The following is a 27,898-nucleotide window of genomic DNA, read 5'->3' as shown; positions in this document are numbered from 1 at the left end:
TACCCACATACAATAGCTAGAAAGACCTTGCAAAGTTTAACGTGCGCAAAGACCCGAGTCAAGAAATGACATCAGTTTGATGAAATGAAAAGACGATTTGTAAAATGGCTCAATTAACTCATTCACTGCCTATGACGAATTTATTTGTCTTTTACCAGTCCAGCCATTCAATCCCAGGAACTTGTTTATATTTGTTTCAATTTTTTTCAATTATTAGAGTAAAAGAGGCTCTGAATGGGAATTTAGTCATGGAAATGTGGAAGGAGTATGTAAATATGTAACATTTCTCTTTTGGGGGGATTTTAACATGAAAATGTGGCAATCTTGAGAGAGAGAGAGAGAGAGAGGGAGAGGGGGAGGGAGAGGGAGAGGGAGAGAGAAAGAGAGAGAGAGAGAGAGAGAGCGGAGAAAGAAAGAAAGCAAGAAAGAAAGCAAGAAAGGAAGCAAAAAAGAAAGAAAGCAAAAAAGAAAGAAAGAAAGAAAGAAAGAAAGAAAGAAAGAAAGAAAGAAAGAGATGGAGCTGGAGGGACGGACACAGAGAGAGATGGAGAGAAGGGGCGATGGAGAGATGAGAGGAGAGAAGGGGGAGACGGTGAGATGGAGAGACCGAGAGACAGAGAGAGCACTACAAGGCACTGTCTAGTCAAGCCATTTAAAGGCACAAAACACAAATGTAAAGTGTGAGTGTCCCTTCATAAAACTATTCCCTTTTCTTATGTTCTTACAGTTCTTGTTTAATTCATTCAAAACGTAACAGAAAATTTGTGGTGGGTTTTTGAGGGGATGAAATAGATGAATGGCATTTTAATGCCACAAGCTAGCCTTCTGCAGTCATGCCAAGGCTGTTTGAAAGTTGTGTTAAACAAAATTGCTCGTGAAGCGCATTTCCACTACGAGTGACGCTCTTCGGCCATCACACAATTAGCCCGATCACATTTCAAAGCAGTCTCAAAACGGAGATCATAGCAGATAAATGTTATAGCCATTCGCCAGATGCTTTGAGCATGTTAGTTAGTTTGGCAGGAATCAAGCAGCTTGGCCGCAGATATTCCCAATTGCCTCCTCTCGTGAATTAAAACATGGCGGTCCATCGCTCTGTGCTCAGCACTTCTGTGACTTCAATGGTAAAAAAAAAAATAATACATTCTCCTCTGGCAGCGGGACGGAAAAGTGTGAAAGGGATCCAAGCCACCTCTCACCTCATCTGGTCCCCCCTGTCCCAGGGCTACAAGCCGAGCCTTCAGAGGGTGAGGGATGAGAGCCTGTCAGGTTCAAACAACAAAGAGGTGCAGCCTTACACATCCTCCCTCAACCTGTTCCCCCTCGGTGGCAGTGACATCATTTAAATCATTTAAAATCTCCCAAACGTGACCCGTGGCGAGTGACCCGTCACTGGGAAAGGCACGCGCCGAACTGCTTATCCGGCACAAAATACGACCCGGATAACTACGTGATTTATTCAAAATTATTCCTCGGCGGCGCTCCTTCACGCAGAGCGTTTGCCCATAGTTCACTTGATAGTTCAACGCGGTCCAAGCAATTAGAGGCGGGCAACACCTCTTCGGGAGACCGAGCACCTGGTTAGAGCGGACGGACATGAGGGGAGCTAAACGGCGCAGGAATGCAAGGCAGGCAACTTTAGGATTCATTTAGGTTAGCCCCATCTCCCTGGTCACTTTATTAGCAGCCCGGGAAGAGTGATGCATGTCCCACAGCTATGCAAAATGCATAATCAAGCATTTGAATATGAAAGAAGCATGAGAACGAACGCGTGTGCGTGCATGTGCTGCAACCGAGCCGGGTAACGTATCGCTCCTGCCTTTAATCTCTCCCACAGAGCATTTCTATTATTGAGAGTCCGGCAATGGCTGATGCATTATGATATTATCTCTTTTTGTATCCTTTTGATTGATTTATCTCATGACATAATTAGTTAACCGGTTTATTGTATATACACTTAACACTATTCGAACATAAAGCTTTATAAATGTACTTTATTAAATGATTACTGAATTGTAATCAAATGACTCATAAAATTAAAAATGATTATGAATTATTTATAAAAAAAATTAACTATTGTAAATATTTTACACAGATTTGAGCTTTTTTTAAATATGTTTGTGGTATGTAAATTAGGGCTGTCAAAGTTACATCATTAACAGTTAAAATTTTATAAAGCGTTAAAAAAAATGAACTCAGTTAACTTGGTTTTATTTACTTCCTGTGGCATCTGACCTCTGCTCACTTTGCAGCCAAACTTTGGGGAGAGTCACTGGCACAAACACGGACTACTACGTAGTTTTACTTGAAAAAGTTGCTTGACGGCTCATTGCAGATATCCAAAACAATTTGCACACTTTGCAAAGCCAAATTAAAATACCATATTAGTTGTACGTACGTCTTGTGGTGTATCGTTCAACAGTTGTATTTTACAGGAAAAGAATCGTATTCAAGAATCAAAGAAAGCTATTAGAACAGTCTTTGAATCGAAATATAGTTGGGGGTTTTTACAGAAGTAAACATCTGTTCCAAGCTTCGTAAAAAATTGTAGTTGGAAAATACGATTAATCGCGATCAATTATGGAGATGAAGATTTGAACTATTTTACATACACATTTGATTCGGGGTTTTTTTGTTTTTTTTTTAATAATCCATAAATTACCTGACCTATCTTTGTTTTAAAACTCAAATCAGAAATATATTTTATTCTAAATGCACTGCAAAGTCTTCCTTAATAATCCCACAAACTGTATTGTAAAGAACCCCTTAGTGGTATATCACAGTAATTCCCACTGTTACTCTTGTTCCTCGCACGGGCTCTCATTGGAAGACGATGCGAAAGAGCTTTTCAAATTCCACTTTACATACGGCAATTCCGTATATCCGACCCATCTTAGTCGTGTCAAGGCGATATAGATTGTGCAGTCGGAGGGGGAGGGGGATTGAAGGGGGTAAGAAAGCTTTTTTATTCTCAGTTGACAGACACGCAACACAAAATGCAAACAAATAAATAACCAGGTAAAAGACTGATGAAAAAGGTCTCCCCGGAGAAGCTGATGCATGCAACTTAGACGAGAGGCACACCCTGGAAATAAGAGAGCCGCGGGGTTTGGAGGATGAGATTGGGACAGAATGGAGATGTGGAAGTGCAGGTATGATGTCAATATAGTCTAGGGACTATAGGAAAGTAGCCTGCTTAAGTAGAAGAATCACAGACGAATCATTTCAACTGGATTTAACTAAGCTTTCTTTCGCAGTGATGCATCAGCAAAACAACTCATACTTTTAGAGGCTTTCGTCCTATATTAGCATACACAAGGTGATATTCATGCAAGTCACATCAATGAAACAATTTACAGCAGTGGTTCTGATTTTTTTTTTTTACACCAAGTACCACCTCAAAAGAATACTTTGCTCTCCAAGTATCACCATAAGAAGCATCATTAAAAGACAGGACCCTAGTAGGACAGATTTTTCATTGGAAGCGAGGCAGCGGTCCACAGATTCTACAAGGAAGCCTTCGTCAACGTTGGTCGCAATCAAACATTTACACTTGCTATTTCAGTGTCTTTTTATAGTTACAGTATGGGCAAATGTTGCACTTGTCTGTTTTTGAACCACACTATTTTCTTGGAGGTGTCTGGTTTTACAATTAAATGACAAGGTCATCTTTGGAGACCTTTAAAAAAATAAAAGGTAGATTTTTATTTTTTAGTATTGTTTTAATTGCTCAATTTATATTAAATTAGAATACCCTAAATCGAAATGATTAGCTTTAAACCGGAGCCCGCAATTTCAAATAATGATAATAATTTAACTCAATTCACAAGGAAGGGAAATGTCTGATTTTGCTTTTGAACTCTTCACATGCAAACTCCACAGAGAGCTGTTTCAAACGAGATTTTATGTTCCAACTGAGGCGGTACAAAGTGCAAAACACTACAACCGCGCTACTCTTAACTAACGACAACAAAACTGTAATTATCAATGACTATAAAAACAAAAAAACATTACCTCAGGGCATGGTGGGAATACCAGCATCAACTCCTTCCAACCACAGTATCATTTTTGCTATAATGTATTGAATTTATCTAAGTGCCAAAAAAAAGAGACATTTATTTTCTTTTTTTTTTTTGCACAAAAGTAGTAAAGCCACCACAACATTTAAATCTTTCAGTTTTATACAGATTTTCAAATGACGGATCGTTAACAGGTTTGTGCATAGCTTGCTGATGAGCTGATCATTTGAATCAGTGTTGGAGCAGGGAAACAGAAAATAGGCTGGATGGGGGCTCCAGAGGATGGAGACCCCTGTACTAGGCCAAGGCCAGACGGACAAACTGATCCAAGGCCAAACGATTCTAAATTTTTCAAATAAAATACATTTAGAAAATGAATAAAAAGCTTTTTGGTTTTGGCATAATACAGCGAACCAACATAACTTCCTCAGTGGCAATATGAACCCCGCATTGAATTACGGGCCAGGAGGGCCGGCACGTCTTGTATAACTTTTCCTGATTTCCAATATAAAGCAGAGGGGTGCAGCGACTAAAAGCTCAGCATCCTGGGGGCCCTGGAGGGGGCTGCGAGCAACCAGGTCAGCATTTCGTGTGTGTCACTTCCCGTCGGCCTCAGTGGGAAGAGCGTGGCATGGCACATTGGCCAGCGGGGGCAACGCGGCCTGTCAGGCTGCCACGGGACGTTATGCACAAGGCAAATAGACAAATACAGGCAAACACGCGCACACAATATCAACTAGTACCACTCACTCCCTACACACACAAGTTCAGGTTAAAGGGACAGTGAGGGTAATATCACCTTGGGATTCTTTGCATCCCCGTATCCGAACGAACAAAGACATGCAAGAAAGCAGCTTTCTAGAGCGCTGCTTCTCAAACCCATTACACCAAAAAAAGTAGACATATTCAATTAAAATGTATTGATTGATTTTTTTTTTACCTAAACTAATGATTGAAAACAAATATTTTTTGAATATCAAATGCTACTGGATTGTATTTCAAATTAAATACAACTGAACTGTACTTGTACCGTACTGGTTTTAAAAAGTTTCAGCCACTAACATTATGCACAGTTTGTGTTCTGACTGCTTTGGTTCTATCACTGCCACATACAGCCCTGCTCTTTGAAGTAAAGTTGAATTTGTGCTATTGGAGACAAGTTGTACTGGTCAGGCAACTACGGTTTCAGTTGGATTGCAAGTTTAGCTAAAGCAGACAGAAGTAATAGCTCATTAATCACCTGGGCACCACACATGAATGCAAACAAAAAAACAGAGGTGGGCATTTTATTAAATTTTGCTGGTCCGCCATTCGTCATCTGTCCGCGGCCTGGGTACCCGTCCGCCATTCATCAGTCCGTTATTTTTCATGATGAACTAAATTGTAACCGTCAGTTTGTCAGTAAGCCAGTCAGCCGTCAGTTAAGTCCGTCAGTCTGACGGAACGCCCACCTCTGCTAAAAACTAAAATGAACTAAAACAATTCATCTAGAAAAATGAAACAAAATTATCTGCTGACAAAAAATGTAAAAGGCTCAAATGTTTGTCCTAACTAAAACTAGACTAAAATATCAACGTTTTTTTGTTGACTAAAACTAGTCAAATAAAATTGTTTTCTCTGACTATAGTAAGGACTAAAATACCCGACTTATAATCGACTAAAACTTGACGAAATAAAAACAGGATGAGTTGACCTAATGTGATAAAAACTAACAAATGTGATTGAAACTGGACTAAAACTGAGACCAAATTTTAAAATGGCTAATAAAATGACAGTAACACTACTGGCCAGTCACGGGTCCATGCGACTTAGACACAATCCACCAAGCCATCAGCACTCAGGAAGGATTGCTCAACAGACACGAGCACCTCTTAAGAGAGGTTATGGACTCTATTCGGAGCCTTTTCCCCACCATCAACTCAATGACTGCCCAGTTGACGCCCAGCACTTCCCCGCAGACACAACCACCTGCTCCAGCCCATCGCCCCACTTCTAATCAGGGAGTGACTGTCTCTCCTGCTACAACTTGGCCTTTTCACCGGGAACCAAACATTCCGTCACCAGAACAGGAGCTTGTGGCGGATTCCCGTTGAACTGTTCTTTGGTTTTTGATCAGCAAAATAGTGCTCATTTGGATGATCGCCCCAAGTTGTCTTATGATATTAACTTGCTTCGGGGAAGATCATGGAGATGTGTCTATTTTCTGTCAATCAAAGTCAGATACCTTAGAATTGGTTGCGTCTTTTTTTCGGAGATGCAGAGTCTTTTATCAGCCTGCCACTGATTCTGCGTCATCAGTAGGTGAATAACAGTGTAAAGCGCTTTGACCACCTAAGGTACAAAAGTGAAAGCCCATTTACCATTTACTCGTCGCCAGTACGTCTAGTATCCTCCTACGCCTCTTAGTCAGGCGGTCTACAACTGTCGCGTCCAGCCCTGTTCTTGGCTGTTGATCTGTGCCGTTCACTGCCAGTTGGGTTATTTTGGTTTGTACTTTTGTATATAAAGACTGTGACTTTGCCACTTCCATTTCCAAATTCTGCTCCTCACATCACAGTTTGAACATTTCCCTCGGTGATTCTTTGCATACCACTAGAGGGAGTCCATGTACTACACTGTTGTAGAACTAGTGAAGGGTAGCGAAGTCGGTACTTTTTTCAGTTTGCAACGATTGGAAAGAAAGGAAGACAAATTAATAAAGTTTGTTTTGCGAAAAGAACATAGGGGGTTAAAGTTTTTCCATTGCATTTCATTTGTACGTGTGCTATCCCCAGGCGTCCATGTGAGAGTCTCAAACAGTACTGTCATTTGTTCGAAATTGTCCAGTTCAGTTGGATTAGGTTTTGTCACTCGGTGCGGGCTTTAAAAAACGACGAGGCTCCGAAGACGAAGAATCCGTCTATAGATGTGTGTGTGTGTGTGTGTGCGTGTCGGTGTGTGCGCGACCGCCGTCCTCCTCTCTGACCCGTGTTAATGTTGCTGCTTGACATTGCAAGCGCCAGACTTTTTCCCTCCCAGCAGCCTCGGTGGACAGCGGGCTTTAGCCTAATTGGTTCCACAGCAGACTCTGACAGCACAGAACTCTCGACAGCGGCCGCACCACGGCCATATTAATAACACCCCCACCCCACTACCGTCCCACACACACAACAAAAACAAGCACAGCAATCAGTGACTGACTTACTAATTAACGCCTTTACAAAAAAAAAAACTCATTAGCATGTGTTGTCGAGTGGTGTAGTAGGGGGCGGGGGTGGTAAGCATTTTTGGAATTAAAAAAAATAATAAATTACCAGATGTGCATGTGTGTGTGTGTGTGTGTGTGTGTGTGTGCGCGCACATGTTTTGTATGCAACTTGGGGGCAAAGGGCCTTGCATGCAGTGATGCGCTCCTCAGGGGAGTCTATTACAGCCCTGGGAAGCAGACAATAGAGTCAAAGATAAGCAGATTTTACAGGCAATCAGGAAAAACTAAATCTCCAACTCTCGGGCAACATGTTGGTGGTTAACCGGGAAGTTAACCTAGCCCCGTAATGTGAGCGGAATCGCTGAGGAGCAATGAGAAGAAAAGGGGGGCATGTGTGTAAAGTATACGGGACAGAGGCCAAGCGCCACTGAACAATGTCAAGTTTTTTCCACCAAGCGGCTACCTGATGCTAATGGTGTCAGGGAGGTCATTTCAGAGGCGCTTAATGAAAGATTGTCAGTGAAAGTAATTAATGAAATTGCCTATTCGAATTTAATATTTAAATTACACAGCGAAACTATAAGATATGCATGTCTCGTATTTATACATATTTTAAATTACAGTAGTGCAGACAAATAAACAACAGTGTCACCTTTAATTTAACAACATTTTATATTTATTGATCGTTGAAAATTGTAGGACGTTTTCTGTGGTGTCGAAGTGCATGACTGAAGTGATTCTGATGTTTTCTCCCCGACCTAAATAACCAAAAGATTCATCATGTTTTAAAAGGGAAGTCAACCCAAACATATTTTTTCCAGAATATGTTCTATCCAGACCCACTAGTATAAACACAGCATTCTGATAAATTTTACGTTCGTGGAATATGAGAAATCCACCCGTTTTTAGCTAGCTCAGGGGGCGGCCATTTTGTCACTTCTGTCGACTGAAGATGACATCGAAGTTGCTGAGGGCTCAGATAACGACCAATCACAGCTCAGCTGTTTTCTGAAGCTGAGCCATTGATGACTGATGTCATCTCTAGTCAACAGAAGTGACAGAATGGCCGCCCCGGGAGATGACTAAAAGCGGGTATATTTTGCTGCTTAACTTATATTAATCAGAATGCCGTATTTCAACTAGTGGGCCTGCATAGAACATATTCTGGAAAAGAATATGTTTGGGTTGACTTCCCCTTTACATAATAATTTCCTCATATAGAGCCCAGGGAACACTAAGCAGTGGAAGCATGGGTAAGGTGTTTATTTGTAAAATGATAATGTATTTTTAGATAATAAGATGTTTGCATAATTCCAATTAATACAGTCGCCTAATTGAATTTGATTACAATATGCTATTCTAATAAGATATTGTGATAGCATATATTTAACATTTGTATCTTTTATTGTTTTCATAAAAGGTTAAGGATTCATTTATCTGTAAAAATTTGAATTATTTTACTATTAAAAATAAATATTGTAGGTATCCTGCATGCACATTTTTATTTTCGTAATTTACGATTAAGGTGGCCCACCTGTCCCTGTTTGAAATAACAACACAAATAAATACAAATTATATGTAAATACATGACTGTATTTTATTTATACATTTAACCAGTTTTTCTTTCATCCATCCATTATCTATACCGCTTATCCTCACAAGGGTCGCGGGAGCGCTGGAGCCTATCCCAGCTGTCTATGGGCAGTAAGGGTAATGTGGGAGGAAACCGGAGTACCCGGAGAAAACCCACGCAGGCAAGGGGAGAACATGCAAACTCCACATAGGAAGACCGGTATCGAACCCACGAACTCTGAACTGTGAGGCGGACATGCTAACCATTCGACAACCCGTGCCGCCCTATCTTTCTTTATTTGATTGAACAATTGGTTAATTAGAATTAAACTATTTTTTAATACTATTTTTTTAACTATTTTAACTATTTTAAACTAAATTACCTCATATACACGTAAACTACAAGCTGTGTGTGTCAAAGAATACAATAAATACAAAAATAAAATAAAATAATTAATATCAATAATAATAATACTACTAATAACAATATTAATAATAGTCTTAAAATATATAATATATATGATATAATAAATATAATAGACAATAAATACATTGAAATAATGATTGTTTCAACATACAGCACATGCATTTTATGTAATGTATTAAATATCGGTTAATTAATTACATTTAAATGAATTAATATGACAATGAATAACCATTTGATAATTAAAGTCAACTACTACCAATTTTGAACCCCCCAAAAATGACCTAATCAACGACCAACCTGGCCCATCTGTCCGCATTAAAAATCGAATGTCCTGGAATGTTCTATTAAGTGTGAGGTCGTTTTTTTTTTTTTTTTCCGCGTTAACTGTCACTGTTCTTGGCATAGCGAGGCCCATGCGGCTGGGAAGGATAAGCCCTCTGACCCTGCTCTTCCTAACAGCCACTGGCTGTTCTGACCTGCCCATTATCTCGCCATGACCCCCCCCCTCCCCCCATTATTATTCCAACTGTCAGAACACGGCACTACACTGCACCGCTCAACGGCAGCATTGGCCCTCACAGTCCGAGGCGAGCGGCGAGGAAAGAAAGAGGCAGCTCAGAGTAATGGTTTAAGCATTGTAGTTAGAGGTGAGAGGTCCCGTGCAATCGGGAGAGCAGTTCCACTCCTGGCAGCCGGAGCGGAACTCAGGAGAGACACCTGGAAGTAGATATGATGACCTTTTGTACAGCGGACCCCAAAATATACCCTCTTATCACAACGACCTCAGTGGAGGAGCATGGGAAGGCGAGCGAAGTCCATCCATCATCTTAAAGATTAATCCTGCTCTCTATTCTTCTGCTGAATCTATTAATAATGTCAGCAGAGGGGCAAAGATTTATTCTGATATTGTGACTTTTATTCATTAGAGCCTGTAAATGGGGGCGGGGGGGATTCCTTGAGAAGGAAGTGAGCCTCAGACGACTTGAAGGACTCAGCATACGATGGAATCTGCGGAAACGGCTTTTGGTTAGCAAAATTCAGAATGTGGCGAATTCTCGTTAGAGGTGTACCTTGACTAGAAGTTTAATTCGCCCAAGCTCAAAACTTGATTTACTTGTATAGTGGGTGAGTGTCCAAAAAAAAAAAAAAAAAAAAAACAACAAACAAATTGTAATGTGGCTTTTAATAAAATACCTAGTAATGGTATTGTACTTAATCATACAGTGATAATTTATTACAATGTTAAAGAATTCTGTGCATCATGATTAAAGTGGATTTTTATTTTTTCAAGAATATGTTCTATTCAGGCCCACTAGTTGAAACAAGGCATTCTGATTAATATTACCTTTGTTTGAATACGTGTACCAGGACTAAGCCAATATAATTCTCACTGAACATGTGAAAATTCCCACAGATTTCCCAAAAGTTGTTGTGTAATATCAAGGGCAATTACTGTATGAACTGTAGTATTCGTGTGTTTGCTGTGTGCCTTTAAGAGCCCTAGTTAGTGGCATCAAGAGCTGGAGTCGCAACTCCTTGCCAGTGTCCTCATTTTGTTTTTGTTAGTTTGACTGCCCTCTTCAATAAACAGTTGAATGTGCGACGGTGACTGTGGCTCTCCGTGCCCACATGCGAGGGCATTACAGCACAATACCGTAACTGCTTCAGTTTTGTTTCACGTTACTCAAGCAGTGGCAATGAAGCTCACTCGTAACATACAAAACATATCAAAAAAACTCTTAAGGTGGGTCACTCCTAAGTCAAGGTATCATTGTACTTGGATCTGACCTTTTGCTCCATTCTTAGACTGTTTCCACTGGCTTTCGCAAACAATACTGCCAGCCCCAGCAGCATCCTTCAATTAGAGGTTGTGTTGAGTTTAAACACTGAAGATCTGCTCTTCCCCTCTCATCTCTTTTTTTCCATCTTTGTCTCCCTCCGTTTCGGCTGGCTTGTGCTCCTCTTCTGCTGATGCTTTCTGTAATCAAGCCAGCACTAATGGCTTATTCTTTCTGCTCCAGCGGCCGCATTTCATTTGTTTATTTTCCCACACTCGTAAATCTGCGGACGAGTCGCAAGCGCGGTGATATTAAAGCAATAATCTTGGGTAATTATCAGATGCTCCCTCTCACCCCCGCGCCCCACCACCCCGGACGCTTGTTCAAATCTCTTGAATAAAATTATTTCCTTACCTAAGTGTGCTCATACAAATCATTCAAACATAACGCAATCATTCCAAACACACCTTTTGGAATGGTGGACAAAAAGTTCAACCTTGATTTCGTCAGACCACAACAAAATCTCCCAAACACGTGGGATAATATACAGTCCGATGAAACAAAGGTTTTTGTTGGTGTTTTAAGTGGTACTGGAATGGATTCATGGAATCTGTTTATTTCAGTAGGGCAAGATGATTTGAGATACAAGTAAGCAACACATCTTTCTGGGTGCTGGCCCCGCCAGAACCCGCACTGGCCCTATACATTCATGTTATATGACTTTCGATGAGTATATACCTGAACATTAAACATTTGATATTTTCTGGGCTGTATATCTTGTTCAAGCCATTCCTTATAGAAGGATTTAACCTGAAACACAAAAATGCGTGCTCGCGGTAAAAAGATTAATGATGGTTGATCAATTTAAGTGGGCATGTGAAACCATTTGAGACTTTTTTTGTGATTAAGGGATATATAAATACGAAATACTAAATAATATGTGACCCAACCTGAAAAGTGGATGAAACTCTAAATTGAATTGATCATCACTGTCAGTAAACGGTTGTCCCGACCGACACAGTCACGTGGTGGCCCCAGGCCATCGGGCCACTGTTAATATCCTGTTATCCAACCATCCATCCATTTTCCAAACCGCTTACCCTCATTCAAATTTAAGGCTAAACTGAACGACTTACCCAATCCTCCTGTATGCTGCTGACAGCCTTGTTGGCGCGGGACAGGTTTCGGCAGGCCAGGATAACACGGGCACCATGCAGCGCAAAAGACCTGGCTGTCTCAAAGCCTGGAACATGAGGACAGAAACGAGACATTATATTTTTTATTTTTTTATGAGATGCTTCAAAGGGGGAAGATAAGTGACTCTCAGAGGTTGGATCAAATGTAGGAGGAGGAAGGGCCAGTAAGAATCACTATCAAGTTTTCATGTAATTTATTTCACAGAGTGAACCAGTGGTCTCGGCGCAGAGAGCTAATCATTTCTCTCAGAAGTGATGACACTGATTGAATTATTGTGGTTCTGGTCTATTTCCTCTCGCCCGAGAAGATAAAGTTCAGGATGTGACCGTCGGCTCTGAAGAAGGTATTGCCCCGCTCGTTATGTCAGCTCGTTATAGGACGAGGGGGGTGGGGGGGGGGGGCAATCGGATATTAATTATGTTGGTAATTATGCATTGATGGTGGTAATTATGACAAACACGGCTAATAATAGAGGGAGTCAAACGGACAATCAAACACAAACTGAACCTTTGGTGTGGTGACAGTTGGCAGCATCAAAGGGCCACTGATAAGGCTACAGTTCTGAAATGGAACGCGGCCGGCTGATAGCGAGAGAATTTATCAGTCCGAGACTACAGCGCTGCGTGGCTCCAGCCAAATCACGCATTACCGATAAAAGTGACAAAAACTAAAAGATAGAAGGCAGAGAAGTTCATTTCTAAATTACAAGTCTAAATGGGTCATTTCAAGCCGTAGGTTGAATTAATCTATTAGGTTTCACCGTATTTTCTTATTTCCGTCGACATTTACTGCAAGTCTTGCGAGAGCTGCTACGTTTCTAACTCCCACCTTTAAATTGACTCGAACGCACCCAGCAAGCGCATTGACTGACAAACTGCCATAATAAGTGATTGTGGCAAAGAGGGTACACCGTGAGGCAGGACTGTATCAGAGGGCGGATTAATATGAACTGTAATTAGATTATAGGTCCTAATCTGATTTTCATTAAGAGCAAAACTGGGAGGCCTACTTGTGAGAAGAGTGTTAAAGACCAATATCTATTAAAAACCAAAATTGGAGTCGTATTGGAAGCCTGCCGCGCTGACAAGTGAAGCATGGAATTAAATTATATGACTCGTTATTAGGTGTAATGGAGGGGACTGCGCTGCATGAAGAGCGGCAATCATTCCACCCGCAGGAAATGGGGAAAATAAAAACAACATGACAAGGGGAGAAGGAGCAGAGTGACACAGACACAGATTAAATACATAATTTGAATAGGCAGACAGGCCGGCAGGATTTAACAAATAGGAAATGTTTGTGTACAGTCTATAAAAAAAATATATATATATATTTTGAAGTTTTTCGATCAAAAACTTTGAATTATATTGTTTTGGGAGTGAAGCGTATTTCCTTAGGCCAGTGGGGATCTTGTATCTCCCTTTATGGAGGCTTTCGACTATTTAGACAAAGCTCTTCAAAGCGCTCCTTGTTCTCCTGTATGTGTGTGTATTGAAAACATGTTAAAAAAAAACGTCACAATTCATGTTTCATAGATCATATTTATTCGCCACCAGAATTGTCCTTCAAAACAGTCACTTTAGTGAGGCCACACATAAGAAAATAAAATTGGCAGGCGTATGCTACCTCATCTTATAGTTTGTGGTGTACTTGAGATGACTAGCACAGAACACCGCAGCACACAAACAACCTGCGAGATTCTCCCCCCCAAATCAGATTTACGCTTAATGTCGCAGTATAGATTGACCTGTGAGAGGCCACATGGAGCCAGAGCATCCAGACTGCCGGAAAATACAAAGAAGAGGAAAAAGTAGTAGCTGTCAAAGCAGCAAACTTTTTTTAGCAGCAAACTTTTTTTGGGGGGGGGGTATTTTGGTGAATGCCTATGTTGTTGTTGTTGTCAACTGCGTTGACCGTGCATATAAGGATTTGCGAAATATTGAACATTTAATGTTTCCGATTCATCAATTTAATGTTTGTCGGACTGATCATTTTCTGAGTAAGAGAAAAAAATAACTCTTAACAGACCCCACACCACAGGATCATCTTTTGGGTAAGTGGGCCTTAGCAGACTTTAACTGGAAGTGAGGAAAAATGCTCAGTTTTGGCCTGATGATCGGTCTTTGTATACCCCGACTTCAGACCATGCGCGAGAAAATGTTAAACATTTACGATTGTCAGACATTATCCGAGCAAATTTGGGAGGGGAAAAAAAAAAAATCACTCTTACAGACCACACACCACAGGATAATATTTTAGACACATCAGACAATCGGGCCTTTGCTGACTTTGATTGGAAAAGAGGACAAATGCTCACATTTGGCCTGATTATCAGTATTTGTGTACCCCACTAAAAGACTTGTAATCGTAAATGTTGAAAATGTTTAAGTAGGGTGCACACAAATAACGATAATACCGCCTAATTTTAACAATTTCTCTCCCTGGTAATCAAAGGCCCAATCCTTGGATGTTTCTAAAAGATTGTCCTTAGCGATTAACGTGAGGTGTCGGATTGGTTGAGTGATTTATTTTTTTCCCACCGATCGGCTCAGAAAATGTCAAACAATAGTTAATGTTAATCATGTTCAATGTTTAGGAGTATTCTTAATCAACAGGGTACACAAATAACGATAATCAGTCCTAATTCGAACCATTTTTGCAAATTCAGGAAAGACCAGATTATTTGATGTCTATTAAAGATTATTCCGAGCAATTATCTTGGGGTGTGTGCTCTGTTAAGAGTGATATTTCTTTCCTCCCCGATCTGCTTGGAAAACTTCCGACAATTTTAAATCAAGATGAGCAGCGGTATGGTATCAAGAAGATGTGACTGTCCAGCTTGTACTAAAAATGTTTTTAATCCCTAGAAACAGCATGAAGTAAAAACATTCTTTCAGACGTTATAAAATGGACGCGAGCACGGGCTGCTGGTAAACAACAACGCGTCTTCCCCCTTACTTGTTGTGTGTACACACCATGAAAGTGAAATTAAGGAGCGCCAGTGTTTCCCATAATGGAGAACAAATTAGAATATGGCAGCAACAACGGGCAGCGTCACCGGAGCCGTGTATTTGCAGTGACAAATAACAAGGGCTCGACATTAATTGTGAAATAACAAGAGAGCGAGCAGTGCTGTAACAGAGACTACGCGGCAGAGAGGGCGACGCTCAAATGAGTTCCCGGTCAAATGTACAACAACGAGAGCCTGTTTCGCCATGATGGAACATGACGAGAGGTCACGGGCTTTCTCATTTTTGCTCTGGTAGGTCGCCAAAAGCTGTTTTACACAATGCGCTGTTCTGCCAGCCTGTGGAATGGCACTACAGGTTACCTCGCTCAGGAAAATGTAACTAAGTAATGCATTTGACTGAATCTTTCAGGGTGCACTCGGGAGCCCAGTTGGGATTGCCTAGAGCAGTGACTCTCAACCTCTGTGCCGGAATTATGCAATTTCATTTAATTGGTCTAAAGATGATTTACTACAAATAATGTATCTTTGTTCATCTATCTAGGCAATCGCCATATAGTGACATGACATGCATAGAAGTCATCGACTAATCGGGTACGACTGAACTTTCATCACATTATAGTCGTCTAATATTAGTTGTTCAACCCTTAGTTGAAAGTGAAGAATCAACAGCCCCTCCGTTAGAGTACTCCACTCCATTTCAGGCACGATTAATCAACACTCGATCAAAAAGAATTTAATGCACAGCCACTTCTTACTAGGGAGAATTCTTAGCGAATCACATCGCCCTATGCAAAAATGTGCAAATGCCCAACCATGGGCACAAAGTCGCAAACACACTTGAGGAAATTACTCCAAAACCACTTGTAACTATTGTAAGACCATGTTATATAAGCAAGCACAATGTTTTCTATTGAATCACAGCTCTGTATTCATTATAAAATATACAAACAGTGCTGAGTGCTGGATCTGGTGGAGTCCTGCCTGTAACGCAGTGTACTTGACACTATACTAATCAGAACATGAAAAAGCACCACTACTCCTAAAAATGTGTTTTACTATGATGCATAAAAGAATGGTGTAAAATGTCCATTAAGCAACGAATGCTCTTCATGGTACATTAGGATCCTGGCCCTTCAGATATCCCCCCCAATAATGAGTGTGATTTAGTGATTTCACGCTTTGTTTGTCCTCCCTGGCCCGCCACCCCCCCCCCCCCCCTGGACCCCAGCGCCCCCCCCCCCCACCCTCGTACACAGGTGTATTGGCTCAGTGTAATGAGATCATTACCAGCCTCGTCAGTGAGCGAGCGGCTTTATTTGGCAAACGCCGCCACTGCCGCCGCCTGCCTGCTCCCGCTCGCTCTTGATCTGCATCCAAAGAGGCATTTAACTAAAATAAGCTCTGTAGTACAATTGGGCAAACACAAGTCAATTGAGATCATTACAAGACCTGTGGGTAAACATGTCAAGTTCCCACAGTCCTCTCTCAGCAGAGCGCAAGAGGTACTTGACGCGCAACACATGAATAGACTACATACTGCATCACAAAAGAATCACTTGTAATATGAATTAGTGCCATTTTTAACTGCAAGACAAAGTATAAAACTACTTTGCGTGTGTGTGCTTACTTCCGAAGCGAGGAATGAATGTTATGGATGTGTGACAGTTTATTACACGAATTAATTCTCTATTTCCCTTGGACTATGGTTTTTAATTTTCGACAGTCAACTTCTTTTCACGCATTAAAATTCTCAGACCTTCACAGAAGAAGGTTTAATGATACATTTTCGGGGCTCATCAAGACTGATGGAGCAAAGTGTCGTTCATCTCACATCACATCCCAACAAGACCAAAAACATTTTTAAAAAAAACTTTACAGGTGCATCTCAATAAATGATGGTAGAAAAGTTTGTTTCAGTAGTTCAGGTAAAAAAAAAAAATGCATACACATTCATTAAACAGATTTCGAAATACTTTTCTGGTGACGGATTTCTACCTATTTTGTACTACGTTATTAAAATCTTGTGTAATATTGTTATTTCTTGACATGGTCAACTTGGAGTTAGACTGTAAAATTCGACAAAAAATAAAATCCTGAAATAATGCCCTTGTGTTGTGAATATATAACTGCACTTTTTGAATTGATCACCCAGAAATAGATTTTTCCTAAATATTGTACAGTAATTAAGTGTATTGAGAGCCAACTGTATACTAGGATAAAGCTGTATTCCTGAAACGTACAAACTGTGTAATGAAGTCGGTACATTGTGCATAGTCATACGTTTTCAGGAAAACAAAAAATGTATCATATTAAGATTGAAATTAAATTCCACATGACCATCTTTGCAGCGCTGCAGGCCCAACGATACCAGAGCACCCCCAAATGTTTTTGGAACGAGACAGTCAAACTCACAAATAAGAAATGAAAACACTCGAAAGGAGCTGCTGTAGGCCACAACTCACACCCAATCTCTCACATGCAGACTAACTTGCCAACCCGACTCCAAATCGTGATGTCCCTCAAGAGGCCATGCCCCTTAAAGGCGCACATCCTACACACAAATTAACTCCGTTCAACATTGGCAACAAGAACAACCTTTGACACCGAGATGCCACAAGATGGAACCAAAGCTCTACTTTTCCAAGGGGGGAAAAAAATCTGTAAATGCGTGGCTCTGTGAGTCTCCGATATGTGTTACAGACTGAAGCCCTGCAACGCTCCAATGCTGAAATAAAATAATCAATTCCTTTAAATGCCCCTGTAAACTTCAGCTTTACAGATTACTAAGTGTCCATAAAGGATGGATCTGGGAAATTTCTCGCAATGTCTCAGTGCCAAGTACACCTTGGCAGTTGTGCTTCAGTTGTGGATAGGAGCACCGCCCAGAACCCCGCTAGCCCCCCACCCTCCGCGCCCATTCACCCCCATTCTTTCAGATATTTAAGATCCCATTTAATTCCCCTCCATTAGCCCATGAGGAGGAGATGTCACCCCAAAAGTGGGATGTATGGTTCATAATTACTGCCCAAGGTTGAGCTGTTCCAGGCCAGAGAGCTGAAGTGGTTCTATTACCCCTCCACTGTCCCCTGCTGTCTAAACCCTACCCCCCCCCCCGCCCCCCCTCCCATCTTTCTGACCCTCTGTGTCAACCTCCTGAAAAAAATCCGGACACAATCTCTCATCATGGTCTTGCACAGCATTAACCAAAAACTACATACAAACACACACACGCACACACGCGCAACACACTCTTATGAACAATTAAGAATCATCAATGAACCCAACATGACTGTTTTTGGAATGTGGGAGAGTACCTCAGACTCAAAACCAAACTGCCAACCACGAGAGTGGAGATTCCTAACCACTGTGATGTTGCACATTGATATGCCAAGGAAAATTATCCAATTCCACTTAGGTGATCCGGAAAATATTTATTTGTTTATTACAAATAATGTATCATTGATCATCAACAGTCCCCTCCAAAATTATTGAAACATCAAGGTCAATTCCTTTGTTTTTGTTGTACACTGACATTTGGGTTCCTCCATGATGAAGGCACAATTAACCTGTGTCGCCAACTGATGTCATTAATACGACAGAATAATAGTTTTGTGTTTCAACCCAAAGTCAACCCAAACATATTTTTTTCAAGAATATGTTCTATGCAGTCCCACTAGTTGAAACACGGCATTGTGATAAATATTGCTTTTGTGGAATGAGACTTAATCCATCTGTTTTTTGTCATCTCTGGGGGCGGCCATTTTGTCACTTCTGTCGACTGAAAATGACATCACAGTTGCTCAGGGCTCAAGTAACAACCAATTACAGCTCACCTGTTTTCTGAAGCTGAGCCATGATTGGTCGTTATCCAAGCCCTGAGCATCTGTGATGTCATTTTCAGTCGGCAGAAGTGACAAAATGGCCTCCCCTGAGATAGCTAAAAATGGGTGGCTTTTGCTGCTTAACTCATATTCCACAAATGCAATATTAATCAGAATGCCGAGTATCAACTGGTGGGCCTGCATAGAACATATTCTTGAAAAAATATGTTTGGGTTGACTTCTCTTTTAACTAAATTGCACGCAATTATACACTGATTAAGTACAGTTAAAGTGTTAAAGGTGTATGAGCCTTGACTAAAAAGTTGGGAAAAGCGCACCATTTGTTTCTTTGCAAATATATATAAATAATATAAACAGTCATTTACAGGTTGTCCTAGAGGTATTGATTGTACTGTAGTTTGGAGCACTTTTTGTGTAAAGGCTAACGTGTTCCCTCCAGTCACTTCAACTCTTACAGACTGGCCTCTAACATCTCTCTAAAGTTGCATCTAATTTGACTAACCAAGCAGAACTGCTCATTGATTGGCTAATATCCAAAATGTACCAGAAAGCCAGGGGGAGAAAAAAAAAATCTTTGACTTCCTCACACGTTCAGAGTCCGACACACACACAAAATACACACACACAAAATTCTATCAGACCGCTTGATATGAAAACAGATAAACTGTGGATGTCATCTAAGCCACAGGCAGCCACTCGGAGATGCTCCAGGACACACGGAATAAGACGCAGACACGCCACTCTCGCCGGGAACATCTTTTTATCCATCTACTTCCTCACGCTATGAATAATGCATTCCCCTTCTTACCCTCGCTCTGCTTTAATGCACGGCCGCGCCAGTCTTTGAGGGAGGTCCTTATTCATAAACAGTGGCGCGGTAAATACCAGAGCTTTGCAGCCAATTTAATGGCAGTTATGCTTAACAAATCTGGCTCAATCTAATGATCAGCCACAAAGCCGGGCTGCCGTTTTTTTTAATCTGTGCGCCGAGGTTCCCCGCAGCGCTGCGACTCACTGAATATGCTTACAGATCTCTCCATCCAGAGAGAGGAGAGCACCGGCCCTGACACCTAATCCTCTCCCATACAACACTGGGATCAACGCAAACACCGAACAATGTTAGTCTTTCATGAATAACGTTGGAAAATGTATACAGACACGCAGAACATTATGAAGCGCTTCCTCCCAAATCCTGATCATTTCCTGCTTCATATATTGTAGTTCCTGCATTGACCCAGCATGTAAACAACAACACCACGTGGCTGGTAGGGCCAGGAATTTAGAAAGAGTGGAGCAGTGGTTCTCAAGAGTTTTTACGCCAAGCACCACCTAACAATAACACAAGTTCCATCATAATGATCAACTAAAAAATACTGAAGCTTCGGTTTTATTGAAAAAGTGCATTTAACACATTCACTGCCATTGACGAATTGACTTGTCTATTCACAGTCCAGCCATTCAATCCCAGGAAATGATTTATATTTTTTTCAATTTTTTTCAAATGTTAGGCTAAAAGAGGGTCTTAAAATGTCTGGCAGTGAATGAGTTAATGTAATCAAAAGTCACTGTAACATTGTGCACAGTTAGGACATAAACACTGCCCTTAAAGCGGAAGTCAACCCAAACATATTTTTTTTCAAGAATATGTTCCCAGCAGACCCACTAGTTGAAACACGGCATTCTGATTCATTTTGCGTTTGTGGAATATAAATCAAGTTAGAAAAAGGTGACGTCTTCTGTCGACTGAAAATGACATCACAACTGCTCACAACGACCAATCACGGCTCAGATTCAGAAAACAGGATTGGTTACATATTCCTGTAAAAAATATTTGGGTTTACTTCCACTTTAAATAAAGGAATTTTCTTTTAAAATATTTAAATGATGGTTGGATTAAAATATGTAGCACATAAGTTCAATAAAAACATTGCATTAATACCTGATTATAAACAAACAGTTCTGAGAGATTAAATGTAAATGTATTATTGTACTTCAAAGTTAAATACAACTGAACTGTAAGTAACAAAAGTACTGTATTGGATTTAAAATAAAACATTTTTAAATCTACTGGTACATTATGCACAGTTTGATCCTTTAATTCACTGATTCTTCATGTAACACAAGAGGGAGTCTGTGTCCCGTACCACACTTTGAGAATCATTTAAGTAGGGCTTTGTTTAAGAAGAATTACTGCTTAGGAACACTGCGGTAAGCAGATTTTTTTGTGCTGTAAATCACTGCCTGTGTCATATCATTTTGTCACAGTCTCACTGACGTGACTGATTTGCTTCCGCTTTCAGTTGGACCAAAAGTAAAGAAGGCAAAATGGGACTCGGTAGAGAAAAAACCTGAGCTAAGGCCGAACTATAATAATGAGGATCAGCACCAAATGGTCCACTTTCATAGACACCCATTGACAAATTTATGACTTGATGTTTTTCATCAAGATTTACACATTGCTCACCCAGTAATTGTCAACCAAAAACGGCCAGCCTTGGCAATGTTAACAGTGTGAAAATAAAATGTTCGTAGCAAGATTCAACAGGTTATTACCCATGTATAATAATAATGATATGACCACAAGCAAATAAAAGTGTGATTAAAACATAACATCCTGTCACCTTTTTCTAAAGGTTCCTTGCCTACCGGGGCGCGCAAAGAGAGGGGGGTGGAGCGTGAGTGGCACCGTGCATCTACCTGTGGCGTGCATCCACAGCACCCATCAGCGCCATATTTTCTTGAAAACATCCAAATTTAATCTTGTAAAATTCTACTACTTTTCTTCAAAATATATGACTAATTGTACTATTTGCTACTATGATAAAATTACGACTTTAGTCTTGTAAAATTATTTTTTTTCCCCCATGGAAAAATACTTTGAGATTATGACTTTTTGCCTTGTAAATACTTGTGAAAAGCCTCCAATACAATGACCACCGATACACAACCGTACACAAAGATGTTATCAGTATCCTGTATTACTATGCTCAAGTACTACTTTTGTCTTTTTGGCTTCATCGGATTAATCTGAATCTACACGGTCTCCTACTTTCTAAAACAAAAAAAGGCTTTTCCTCATGTAATTCTTTTTTTCTTTTTGGCTTCATCGGATTTATCTAAATCTACACGGTCATCTACTTTCTCAAACAAAAAAAAGGCTTTTCACAAGACTATGGTCCTTTGAGGACAACTGTCCCATCAAGCCCTGGCCAGCAAATAAGCAAAGAGTTTATTTGATAGGAGGGGAATTAGGACTGGAACAGGAGTGTGTAATGGGGATGGATAGGAGGGCTCGGGCCTGGGTCAAAGCCACTTAGAAATCGTTGAGGAGGTACAAGCACGGGTCTATAAGAGTGAGAAAACCTTTAAAGGTAGGAGAGAGAGAAGGGCTCTGGAGAAGGAGAAAACAAAGTGAGATCATTCATTTCCATTATCACGATTAAAAAAACCATTCAGGTTTGTAGTGCTTTTTAATTTACATGGGAAAGCGGCGTGAGGAAGACTAATGTGGGGGGGTATCCGCCGTCGCGATCACCTCGGCAAAACAGAATTAGTGTCCCTAGTCTCAGTGCGACGTTGCTTCAAGGCCGGCCACAAAATCTGACATTTCACGCATAAATAAACTCCTATACGTCGTCTTTTTTTTCCCTCCTTCTTCTTCTTCCATGTGCATTAAGAAACTAAATTAAAGACATGAAATGTAAATGTGCTAATTAAATAATATCCTTCCATTCCTAATAAAAATGTCACATTCCCCCGTGGAGAAATACGTACTCAAGAAAATGGAAATAGCCTTGACACTTGGATTAAAACACTATTGATGCCATTAAAATGCTAAGTGGGTCCAGCCAATTGGCATAACCACATTTCACTGGTGGAATGTCAAAGGAGCACACAAGTAGAAGCAATTACTATAAGAGTATTGTTAATTACGAGGTGCTGCATATTTAATACGTGGTCGAGTAAAACAAAGGTTATGTTAATATGGGTATAATAAGTGTTTAAAATGTCGCTGTCTTGTAAGCACAATGTTTGATAATTCTCTGGAGAAAAAGCTATTTCTTGGTTCCATTCAGAGCAGATTATATATGCACTAAGTGCATCGCGCACACAAAAAAAAAGTTAAACACGGACTCTGCTTCTCATTATAATGTTTTTAAAAGCAAAATTGGGGATTTGCGGAGCAATTTAGATGGTTGGAAGGTTTAGCAGCAGCATGGACCTCTTGTGCACTCTTGTGGTGAAAACTATACTACAGACCTCCAATCATTCCACAGTTAGAAGCATTTTATTAGTGCAGTTGTCTGCTTTTCAGCTTGCAGAATTTGTGTTTTTTGAATGGTTTTTAGTTATTCAAAAACTCTTGAATGTATGTTTCAAATTATACGGACAAGTCCCTTAAATTTGCTGTAGTAAGAAACCACTCAGCATCCACATTCCATGGTTAAAAAAACTCAAGCAACCTCACACCCTTAATGAAATGCTAGGTGTTTGAATCGTAAAACAATGAGACAAAAAAACATTTCAAAACTTTTCCCACCACTTTATAACTTGTATGACTCATTTGATTTAAAACAAATCTTTTGAGAGGGGAAGTAAAAATAACTGAAATTGGTCTTAGATATGGTGGGGGGGTATGAACAGCTCCAAATACAAGTTTGTATGAAAAAAATTCAGCGTTCAGCTGAATAGCCAAAAATTTTTAAAAGTCAAGAAAACCTACTAGAACATCAGATCTTTATTAGGGGTTAAGCAGAATGGTGCAGGTGTGTGCTTACTCTCATTTGACATGAGTTTGAATGTGTCTGGTTAATTCTGAACACAGCCACATCCCAAGCTATAAGAGAAGTGCATGCATGAGTTTTGAAATGATTTAGCTTAGTCTCCTTTTTTACATCACAAAAACGTTTTTTAGATCACGAAAAATTGCAGAGCTTTTTTCGCCTATGTCATCTAATTTGGGCGGAGTAAGGCATCGGTTAGATTATTTTGAGATTTTGCCATGAAAGAAGGGTGTGACGGCTTGATTTTATAAAACATAACATTGTATACAAAATGCTTGAACTATCTACAAATCATTTATTTGGCATTTCTTTCTAAAAGGCTCAGGTTCAGAAAACAGGTGAGCCTTGATTGGTTGTCACCTGAGCCCTGAGCAACTGTGATGTCATTTTCAGGCGACAGCAAGTTACAAAATGGCCGCCCCCTCAGATGGACAAAAACAGGGGGATTATACTACTTAACTCATATTCCACAAACACAATATCAATCAGAATGAAGAGTTTAGACTACTGAGGCGGCATAGAAAATATTATTGTAAAGATTTACAAGTCAACGTGGGGTTGACTTCTTCTTTAAAGCATGGCAAGTACCGGTGTAATGTGGGATGACTTCGGACAGGACTGTGAGTCCATTCTTTCTCTTCGACGAACACCAAAAGAACAACAACAAAAACACACCAAATAATTTATAAGTATTTTAAACAGGGGCTTACATTTCAATCACGTTGTAGTTTATGAAAAGTGACCACGCTCATTCAATCAGTTTCTTTTGACAGTGGAAATATTTGAATTAAAATAAAAGACACATTTGCATAAGACTGCATATCATTTTTACACAATCCATTTGTTAATATGAGCCTAGACAGATAAATGGGAGAAACATCAAGGATAGGGAGGCAATTAAGTTCAGAAGCTCCATTGTTCCATCAGGGTCCCAAGGCAGCTGTAAATCTACTATAGTGCCCCATCTCATAATGTACATACAGCAATTAGACAACCCTGCAACACTTCCTTTCTACAAAGCATTTGGATATAAAGACAATTAAGCATTTTATGTTGATTTGATTTCCCCGGAGTTATCGTTATCCGTCTTGAAGGAAGCACAACATTTGAAAGGGAAGGCCGACGCTTTCTCCTGTTCTGAGTTCAAACTACAACTAAATACATTGGTTTCCTGGAGATTTGATGCTGACTTACACTTTTGCTGACACGGTATACTCGCATTTGTTGCGGTTAACAATGACATCCAATTCAACTCGGCTAATGAACTTCAATACAGTCATGTTCAGCATTAATGGAGTGATTTGTTGGGTGACCATGTTTTTACCTTTGGAGGCTAATGTTGATGAACGCCGCTGATTGTGGGGCATACTTTTATAGTGTGATACCACACTGTCACCTAGTGGTGCTTTTGCAAAAGCACAGTTACTAAAAGCAAAAAAGAGACAAAAGTCTTGCACTCTAAAAACAGTTGGGTTATTTCATTAACCCAATTTTTGGATTGTTTGTGTTGGGTCAAAATTCTGGGTTATTTCTTATAAATTAACCCAATTGTTGGTTCAAATTAACTATATATAAACTATTAAAAAAAAGGCATTCGTCTGCCGCCATTGTAGCATGTGACACTTCACAAGAACTGTGCGTTCTCCAAATAATGTTCCATATTAACTTTATGTGTTTACTGTAATCCACAGGAACATTTCTATGATCAGCAGAGTGGTTCTGGTTACCTTGCTTGGAGATTGAAAACTGTTGAGCGCAACTCCCCTCAATAGGTCAATATATCTAAACGTACTTTTCAAGATGGACCCACAACTCATCACAGCCCGTGTGAAAGTGTGAGGCAGTTGTCTTGTGATGAAGGAAGCAATTCTTGCTTTAAAGAACTGAAATAAATTGTATACCAGTTTACAAATTTATCTATCTCATGCACTGATTTGCATTTCCTGGCTGACTGAATCGGAGTGATTGTCACTGTCCTGTGCATTAATACATATTATTATAATACCGTAAATGTGATTCAAGACAAAGCAGTAAATTACTAAATTAAAACAACGAAGTAACACAACGTAAGGCTTTAAACTGTAATCGGTATGATAGTCTTGTATTAAATGCTAGACATAATGGTGCATCGTTTGTCTATCTGACAAAGATATATTTACACAACTTTAAAACGGTGTACATGAGCCTTATATTAGATAATGGTGAGCATGGGAATTAAGGGGTTCATATAAATTTATTTATCTCACAAAGATAATGTACACAACTTTAAACTTTATGTTGCACATTTTTAACAAAGAAAAGCATCGACTGCTCGAGAAACTCATAAGTTGGGGCATTTTTAACTCAAGGTACCTTTGTATAATGTGCGTAAAAGGAACTCACCAATGCCGGAGTTGCCACCGGTAATCAGGACCACCTTGTCAGACAGATCCCGACCCTGAAGGATCTCCAGAGCCGCAGAGTTGCCATCGTAGCGTTTTGGCTTCACCATCACATCCTCCACAGTAAACACTTGGCGGGGGTCGAAATAAGTGCTTCGCTTATTGATGTGACTGATGGTAAGAAAAGGATTGTTGAAAAATAAATTTACATTCTGTAATTTTCCAGTTATGAACAAACCAAAAACTCAACAGCGGTGGGCATTTTACAAAATTTTGCCGGTCCGTCATTTTTTGTGACAAACTGAATTGTAATCGTCAGTCAGTATGTCCATCAGTTAAGTCCGTCAGTTAGTAGAGTAAGTCCCCATCTCTTGGAATGCCCACCTCTGCAAATCAGCTTGAATCATGTAAAATGCATGCTGCATGATAATCAATCTACTTACTCAACGTAAACTATTTGACCGTGCTCATTGGTGTTTTGCTCCCAGCCATAAGGCAAATCTGTTGGAAGAAGGAATATAAATTACATACTTTTGGTAGGATAATATATACAAGAAAACAAACTCCAACAACTTAAAAAAAAGAAATAAATAATGGTGGATGGATGGAATTACACTGTAATACTCAAGGTCAGGGGTGCTCAAGTCCGGTCCTCAAGAGCCCCTATCCAGCCATTTTTCTATCTCTCCCTGCCTGCAACACACCTGATTCAAATGATCACGATCGTTATCAAGCTTCTGTTAAACTTGTTGATGAGCGGAACATTTGAATCAGGTGTGTTGCAGGCAGGGACAAATGGAAAACAGGCTGGATGGTGACTCTTGAGGATTGGACTTGAGCAGCCTTGCTCAAGGTGGTGGGAGTAGAAAAACGAGAAAATAATCAAACCTCCAGCACAACGTTTCTTCTTTCCAGTCTTTGGGTGTTCCCACTGTGTCCTCATCTCATCGTGGCTTTTAGCACACATACAAAAATGATCAAAGTAAGGGAATGTAATGTCATCAGATCATGTCTATTTTGTTGCATTTCCTCTATAAAAATAAAGCAAACCAATCAATGAGATAAAAGGACATTACAAAAGACTATTACAGGTGCACAATCATGTTTAAGTTATACTATATGCGTCAACGCATAAAGGCTCATATACGTGCAAGATACTTGCAAATACACACTTTTATACCGCAAAATACCATGTGCCCATTACTGTTAATCATGGTTGGCGGAGTGTGCACTCACTTTGCATAGTAAACCCATCCATCTTTCGTCGATCTTTCCTCCCACCCAGGAGGTAACTCGTCATCACTGTCAGTATCATCCATACCGGCATACTTAAGAGCTGCCATTAGTTTAGTGTCTTAAGGTGGGGAAATTCGGAACCAAAAAAAAAGCAAAACTATAAGCGTCTTATGAACAAAATAGCAGATCGGCACGGTGCATTTCGGTACTTCCGCAATAACATGACGACGTCCACCGCGGTGGCTGATGGGATGTTGAGTCTAAAGAAAAGTGAGGCGTTTAGCTGTCGTCGACATTTGTCAGGTTCGTGTTCTTTTTTAGACACTTTAGTGATGAAAAATGTAATGTGTTTGTTAGATATAGGTTTATAGTTGCAGTTTTAATTAAATGTATTTTAATCCTTGACATGTACTGTATTTCATTAAGTGAAAATGTATTTTGCCAAATGTATCCGTTTTTAGTGGGTTAGAATATGAGAGACAGGAGCCTATAGATAAGAGAAGA

General features: G+C 40.1%; 1 protein-coding gene across 1 annotated transcript in view; it reads right to left on the bottom strand.

Moving 5' to 3' along the window:
* wwox (WW domain containing oxidoreductase) overlaps window positions 1–27,657 on the bottom strand; it is a 172,356-nt gene extending 144,699 nt beyond the window's left edge. The window contains exons 1-5 of the mRNA XM_086027769.1: window positions 27,395–27,657; window positions 27,047–27,111; window positions 26,602–26,659; window positions 26,160–26,329; window positions 12,120–12,226 (exon numbers count right to left, since the gene is read on the bottom strand). Coding sequence (XP_085883895.1) covers window positions 12,120–12,226; window positions 26,160–26,329; window positions 26,602–26,659; window positions 27,047–27,111; window positions 27,395–27,501 — 507 coding nt within the window. The 5' untranslated portion in view covers window positions 27,502–27,657. The remainder of the gene's footprint in view (window positions 1–12,119; window positions 12,227–26,159; window positions 26,330–26,601; window positions 26,660–27,046; window positions 27,112–27,394) is intronic.
* Window positions 27,658–27,898: the final 241 nt, after the last annotated feature.

Source organism: Filicampus tigris, chromosome 4 (assembly GCF_054856515.1).
Source record: "Filicampus tigris isolate MCC_2025a chromosome 4, RoL_Ftig_1.0, whole genome shotgun sequence".
In the NCBI taxonomy this organism is placed as follows: Eukaryota; Metazoa; Chordata; class Actinopteri; order Syngnathiformes; family Syngnathidae; genus Filicampus; species Filicampus tigris.
This window is presented reverse-complemented; position numbering and strand designations above follow the sequence as displayed.